The sequence below is a fragment of the Liolophura sinensis genome, chromosome 1, assembly GCF_032854445.1.
Source record: "Liolophura sinensis isolate JHLJ2023 chromosome 1, CUHK_Ljap_v2, whole genome shotgun sequence".
Taxonomy (NCBI): domain Eukaryota; kingdom Metazoa; phylum Mollusca; class Polyplacophora; order Chitonida; family Chitonidae; genus Liolophura; species Liolophura sinensis.
Genome location: NC_088295.1, coordinates 22,564,823 through 22,572,736, shown reverse-complemented (window position 1 = coordinate 22,572,736; position 7,914 = coordinate 22,564,823). Strand labels below are relative to the sequence as shown.

Genomic DNA, 7,914 nt, shown 5'->3' with positions numbered 1-7,914 from the left:
AAGCAATGAAATAGGTTATAGTGAGTTGCAGGGCAAAAGTTTTGGAGTGTGGACATTGAGATTCTTACCACTGGCAAAGGGTAGTAGTTTACTCTCGTCTGGGTATTAAACACTAAACACAAAAAAAAAATAATAACGACATAAGGAGAATTCAGACTGTTAAATTCAGTTTTATAGCTGGTCCAATATGTATTTCATTTAACCGGTTTAAGCCAACAAAAAACAATTATTCTATAATATCTGGGGGACCTCTGGCTAACGTGGCGCACTCGGGAGCTTCTCACCAATGTGGTTGCTGCGCGTGCAAGTCAAGCTTGTGCTGGTTTCCTCTCCAGGCCTATGTGGGAAGGTCTGCAGATGGTTGTGGGTTTCCCCGGGCTCTGCCCAGTTTCCTCCTGCCATAAAGCTGGCAGCCTTATATATGAAATATTCGAGCGTAACATAGAACACCAGTCAAATAAATAAATGATCTATTACAGCCTTTCGACTTAAAATTCCCAACTCCCCCCCCCCCCCCCCCAAAAAAAAGTGAAAGTAGAACACGTGTTAAATTATCACTGGTGCCCCTGCCGCCGGCGGGGACTGTCCGTTCAGTGGGCTTGAAACAATACATTTCGTTCTAAAAACTGTGATCTAGATTTTATTTATTTATTTATTTTTTTTGGTCGAATACAACTTATATAAAGGGCAGAGAAAACCGGGGTGTCCCGGGAAAAACAACCAGTGGCAAGTAGCTGACAAACATTCACTGAGGTTGCAACACGCCAGTATCGTATGTCTACCGACTTTGACATAAAATTTTGTCTTTAATCAAGGCACTCATTAGCCTGGTTCTGAGAGTTTCACATTTTCTCTAGCCACTTTCAACCAGTACAATCTGAACTTGTCGATAGTAAATGTCTCACAGTCCAGTGGTTTATAGTCCGCCAAACATTCACTAGCTGTAGTGGGGGATAATGAGCCGTATGCAGTATGGCAAACCATAACAAATAGAACATGGCAAAAGGATAACCCTGAAGAATGATAGTAAATAACTTAGTAGTAGCCCCGACCGATACATAAAATAGACCCTATGCATCTCTGTGATTCGATACACAATTCTAAGTAAAAGTACATCATCGAGCAATCGAGACGTGCAGAGTCTAACAAAAACAAATGGGGATTGAGAGTATCATCGAATGAACGTGACTGCTATTGACAGCAACCAATCGAAACGCCAGGAAACTAACCAATGGAATTTATCAGAGCTGGCGGAATTTGACCAATGAACTACCAATAATTTGGACCAACCGTTTAACTAGGCTTTGTGTCGAATCTACCAATCAAATGTCATGAATGCTGTTACGTTGCTCCTCTTTTGCATACAAAATTGATTCATATCCAGGGTTCGTTGCGAATAGTGCGGTAAATTGTGAATCGCCTACGTTGAAATAGTAAGTAAATCGGGGTTTCCTCGTAGATTTGCCAATATGTTATGTCTCTACATGAGACACAAATATCTTTTAATGGTGTAAGAAAACAACACCAAGTAATCATGTAGAAGCAAACACCATATCTAGATAGAAACATCTTCTTTCGTTTCTCTCTTCACTGAGAAATACAGCCATGTTTTCAGTTCGTTGATTTGACCCATTTTCACACCCGGAAGTTGTCAGCAGTCAGGAAATTCCCTAATTTTACCTGTTAGACCTAGATCACCATTGTCTCCAAGACAACCATATCACCTTAACTTACTGTGGATGAAAATAAGTGTTGGCTTCTTGAGACTTCATTTCAGTATATGATAGGGGGCCTATAAAATCTATTCAGAGACCATAGGATTAACTGTAGAACTGAGAGTAGCTCCTATGTTCATAACATTAACCCTCTTTCTTTTTTTTTTTAAACGCATTCCCCAACGATCGCACTGAATATTTCCTAGGCACAGTATTTCTGCAATGATTTTCTGTCAACTGCCTTTCAAAGAATCTTACGTCTACTAGTTCTATTTTAAAAAATCCATTAAAATTGAACCTTCTGCCCATCTTGTCGACCGTGAAGCCCTGACTGGGTGACGTCATGCCAGTAAGACCAGCTTATGATTATGTTGATTCGTTAGGCCTACCCACTGTATGCTTTCCAGAAGCCATCGTATGACTTAATCTATAATTACCCGTATGTGTGCTCCTCTTAATTAGCACCCTGGAAATCATATAATTAAGACAGTTGTACAGCCAATATTTTGAAAAATAGGCTACCGGAGTTGTATTAGATCCTTGAAAAGTGTGTACAGCTTAGTGATTGTGTGATATGATGACGAATTTTTGCTGACATACACAAATGTGTTCCCGTCTGGTTTGTCTAATTGGACACAGCAATTGGACAATAATGGTATTATGGTGGTATCTGTGGAGAATTTGGCATGGTTTTTTAGTCCACTATAAATTTTTATAGCCAAGACAAGCAATGCCAGCTGCGACACGAGGATCCATGCAATCCGGCCAGGAGATTGTGAGTTGCAGTGAGTCTGTCACTAACACCTGTGAGAGTAATAATGGAGCTAATTGTTTATGTTTCAAAAAACTATCACCCGTATGTCTATCACCCGTATAAACTATCACAACTTTTACTTTCTTTGAGTGAAAATTCTGATGTCTTTTCTTTTTTGTTTGTTTTTTGGAGGGGGGGGGGAGGTGGGGTATTATAAGAATTGTTTTTCATCCTTTTCTTTCAGATGGTATGGCTCATACAGCTACGATTGATTTTGATCGAAATGAAATGGTGTTTTTAATGAGATCTGGTTCATATTTTGTCAGTCTGTGGCATTTTTAGACCATGTATGTAACTTCACAGTATCCTGCCTTGTGTTATTGGAGTTGTAAGCCACACATGGACATGGAATAATCTCAAAATTAGCTGCAAAAGTATAGCTATTGTCTGTTGTCCTCTGTGTTGCACACTTTGCGGAGACTCAGATGCCTGTAGCAAATGTACGGCTGTGACATCATAAGATCAATTGGGGCAGCACTGGGGATCTACCTTAAGATGTTCTGCTAAGCATGTTGATTCCGTCAGCTTTTTCTGATGTTAAACTTCGGGAAATGCGAAAATATTCTCAGTGCGCAGCATCAACCTACAACTTAAAATTACACTTTACACTCTAATACACTCTTAATTTAAGAGAGCTGGAATCAGTTGGTTGTCAGTCCTAACATGATGAATTTTCCATGGGGCATGTAAAAGATAGATCCACTGGGTTCTTTCATGTTCAAAAACAGGTAAATATATTTCCATATTTACTGGCTACTAAAGTGCGTGTTCTGACAGTTCTTGCTCGGGATGTCTAAAGCAACGTTTTGGAAAGAAGTAGTTTCCAATAACTGCAATACAAAATAAGGAAAACAGCTAACGTTTGTGTAAGTGATTGGCTTTGAAGTTATCTCCCTTAATTGCACACAGAGCTGTGCAGTATAGCAAACTGATGTCAGATTGCTAGATGGTGTTGTATCCAGCATAAATTGTAGGAAGCAGCCTTAAGTGTTTTTTATATGTTGAGCAAAAATAAGCTGAACTCCCTGCTCTACATTTGGCCGAGAATATTTCACCAGGCTATGGTGGAGGAGTTCAAACTAGGTGGGGCTAGTCAACGTTCATAGTAGTGTTTCAAAGGCATATAAGATTCCTGTGCTCTTTGATAATGATGAAACCTTTTTTACATTATACTGTCAGAGTTTAAGGGCTGACCGATACACATCACGTTCCTTTTAATTCATTAGGCTACTTTCTGTCGTTACCTGACTTAATCATCGTATTTGTGAAGAACATAATGTGTAGAAAATGATGTCCAAGACCTGAATTTGTGTATTTATTAAATTGGTGTTTTACCCTGTGCTCAATAATATTTCACTTATACGATGACGGGTGACCTGAATTTAGGCCATTGCAGTGGCCAAAATCAAGCCAGTTTTTAAATGAAAGTAATTTTCAGATGAATTTGTCACACAAGATTCTTTTTGATATTTTGGTCATTGTTCTCTTTCTCTTTTTCAGACAGTCTAGTGGTGTTGGTTTATTTCTGGCTCATGTGGCTGAATACAAATTTTAAGGATATTCATGAAAGAATATCAAAGTTTCCAAATGTTTAACTGTGATTTATCACTCAGAAAAGTTATATAAAAAAAATCTGTTGGATCATGTTTAGCTCAACTTAGCTGTGAGGTTGGTTGGTTGTGTTAGCAACGTAGCTTCCACATTAACCGTTCTAAATCGTTACATTCACCAACCTGAAACTCAGTCCTCTCGTCTGCTCTGTCCTCAAAGTGCCAACATTACACCACAAAAAGAGGTGTCCCGTGATTTGAGAGTAATTCTGAATTCATATCACCTCATTATGCGGAAATAATAAAGACCATAATGTTGCAATTAACACGATTGTAACTGACCCATCCGTGGGAGGGCATCAGAACTTTGCAACGGCCATTTTCAAATCATGTGATTATTATGCTATGGTGGACAGCTGCTTTTTGAAAAATTAGATCATTTCCTTTTTTCACTAGTTGATTGTAGTTCGTTCTGTTATTTATTAGCATGCACTGCCACACAGATTAAAGTTCAATAAACAAGATGTCAGTTGCCCTTTTAATGGTGTACATATTCTTGGTTTCGATCCAATAATTCCACAAGTTTATGTTTTGCCGGATGATAAGTGTGGCTGACTCGAATTGATAATGGCAGCTAGCAAAGTTTGGCCGGTGCGCCAGGTACAATAATGTGATTTGTTATAAATGTGACAAGCCATAAAATGAACAGCACAAGACCACCTCAGGAAGACTAAAAAGCACCTTTGATTTGAAATTTAGTATCACAGTTTACTAAATGTCTGAACTATCTATAATGAACAACACGTGGAAAGAAGATAATTTATGTACAGATTAATATGCAATGCAAACTGATAATTTAATTTTAATATCTGCTCCAGTTTTTGTACAAAATGTTGAATTTCAAAAATGAGAATATTGCTTTTAGGTGTGGTGACCAATGAAAGAAGAAAAAATGTGTTCTGGTCTCAGAGACATGTAAATGTGAAACCAGGTGCTTGTTTTTAAGACTTGAGGTATGTGAATTACAACATGACCAGACAATGACTGATTCATTGCTTGCAGAGATAAGTTTGTAGCTTCACAGATGTTGGTTATTTATGTTATTTATTCTCAGATAAAGGATGGCTCGTACAAAACAGACAGCGCGTAAGTCAACTGGTGGAAAGGCCCCAAGGAAGCAGCTTGCAACAAAAGCTGCCAGAAAAAGTGCCCCCTCCACAGGAGGTGTTAAGAAGCCACATCGTTACAGGCCTGGTACAGTTGCCTTGAGAGAAATCCGTCGTTACCAGAAATCAACTGAATTGCTGATCCGAAAGTTACCATTCCAGAGGTTGGTGAGAGAAATCGCTCAGGATTTCAAGACTGACCTGAGGTTTCAGAGTGCAGCAATTGGAGCCCTTCAGGTAAAGATTGTACACTACGTGTGAACAGTTTTTCGTGAAACTTCATTTTCCTTTATCCTCAACATAAATTCACCAATGCCTAATGGACTAACATTCCTAAAAATGTCAAAATTTGTATCTTCAATTTGAACTTCAACTTTTATGCATTTTGCCCATGTTCGCTTGGAGAACAATTGCTTTTATGTGATTCATGATACATTCAAAGTGCCCAATATTTCTCAAATTACTGATTACTGACGTCATTTAGAAACATCAGACCTTAATATAAAATCCACCTTGGCTGCGTTGGACGGCTTTTCTTTCAAGGCAGGATGTCTCCTCAACCCGAAAATGTGGCAACTATCCTGATACATTCTTGAGTATGGTATTCAACACTAATAAAACAAGGCAATCTGTTTCGAGTTAAACACTGTCTTTGTGAATGACAATGTTTATTTGTCACTAAACAAGTAATGGCGTGGTGCTTCAGTTCCAAGGAAATACATGTACCGGGTATTTAAATAAAATCATGTGAATTGATTTCTGGTACAACTAATATCCACATTGTCATCCCAAATGATGTACCTGTGCTTATGGGGGACAATGTTTACAGATGTGAGTAGTTTTGAAGTGTTCAGTCAAATTTAGATGTGTGTATGTCATTCTTATTATACAAACTGTGGAAATGTTGGTGTTCTTGTCTTGCAGGAAGCCAGTGAAGCTTACCTTGTTGGACTGTTTGAAGATACAAACTTGTGTGCAATTCATGCCAAGAGAGTGACCATTATGCCCAAGGATATACAACTGGCCAGGAGGATTCGTGGTGAACGTGCATAGGCACAACATTGACCTGTCCATTTCAGATGCATTGTGCAACTCCAATATGAGCATAACAAAATCATTTAACATCTTTAAAGTTCTTTCGGTTGTGAAGGTGTCCAAGATACTCCCAATACAGATAATTTTATACATGTAGTTAAAAGTGATGCAAATGTCCATGGTTTGTGTATCTTTTTAGCTGTCTTTTTTTTTTTTAACTTATGTCCTATCACTGTATGCATCTATGTTTTTAGTTTTTCATAAAAGGGTTTTCATAAAATTAATATTGTGCTTGTTCTTAAAATAACCATGTCCTGTGCAAGCTGCATAATCTGAATGAAGATTATATTGGAAGACTTATACACGTGACAGTGTGACCAAATTTTCTAACATGTTATCAAACAAAACTAATAAAAAACTGAATGACTGCCTTTTCTGAATATACTTGAAAGTTTTATGTTAATTTTTTTTCCCCTGGATCAGCAAAACTGTAGATAGATAGTCCCAAAAAATGATCCTGATCATTTAAAGCGGAATGAAAACCATAGAATTTGATGATGGGACATTACAAAATGTACTTAAATATAGTGCCTCTCCAGCCCTACGTGGGAAGGTCTGCCAGTAACCTTCAAATGGTCATGGGTTTCCCCTGGGCTCTGCCCAGTTTCCTCCCTCCGTAGTGCTGGCTGCTTTCATATAAAATGCATTGTTCTTGAATATGACTTAAAACAACAATCAAATGAATGAATATAGTGACCTTGTGATGTCGCAGTGACATGTTCATGGCAGGCCTATGATTTGGGTTATATAGACAAAAAAAGCCCACAGGACATTTTTACAGCTAATTTCGACATTGTGCAAAGTCCATATGATTGAGCAACTGATTGAGAGTATAATCAACCAGATTTTCTTGAAACAGGCATAGGTTAAGGTTAACGAACGACAACAAACTTTATTAGTAGCTCCTAGCTAAATTGTGAGGATGAGTTTTCTGCCACAATAATTTAAAAGTAAAGCAAAAAGACCAGGAACTCCAGCCTTTCCCTACCAGAGGGCAGAAGTTAGTTGATTGATGTTCTATGCTGCACTTGAGAATATTTCACTTTATATGATGGCGATCGGGAGGAACCTACAGTCATCCGCAGGTTGCTGCAGACCTTTACAGGTACAGATGTTCTTAAATGCACTTGGATGTTTAAAACAACCATGATGGCTGTATGTTGTGCCACTGAACATGCATCTTTATACAAATATAACACCTGTTGTAATTGTCAACGGTCTATTATTGGTCCTGAAGACTTTCACCTGAGGAACAGTGATCAGTGCATGTCCTTTAAGACTGCTAACAAATAAGCTTGCTTGGCTTTTCAGACTGTCAGTAGCTGGTCTGCTGAAGATGACCATTTATTGTCTGAGTGACGTGGGGTTGTAAATGTCCATTCTCATTATGAAGACAGCTACAATAGTGTTCTCTGAAGCAGAAGTCATTTATTTACGAGATCAAAGACCACATGCACATAAATCCCCTGAACAACATAGTTCACAAATGGTGGGTATTTGGAGTGGCTTCACTGAATGAGTGAGAAACAACTTTCTTCCTAACATAAAGCTGGCTGCTGTTGTATAAGTGAAAT

At 38.3% G+C, this 7,914-nt stretch overlaps 1 protein-coding gene across 1 annotated transcript; it reads left to right on the top strand.

The window, feature by feature from the left end:
- Window positions 1-1,346: 1,346 nt before the first annotated feature.
- On the top strand, window positions 1,347-6,434 carry LOC135470093 (histone H3.3A). Its single transcript, XM_064748846.1, has 3 exons — window positions 1,347-1,433; window positions 5,194-5,482; window positions 6,170-6,434. The coding sequence occupies exons 2-3, from the start codon at window positions 5,201-5,203 to the stop codon at window positions 6,296-6,298; spliced, it is 411 nt and encodes a 136-aa protein (XP_064604916.1). The 5' UTR covers window positions 1,347-1,433; window positions 5,194-5,200; the 3' UTR covers window positions 6,299-6,434.
- Window positions 6,435-7,914: the final 1,480 nt, after the last annotated feature.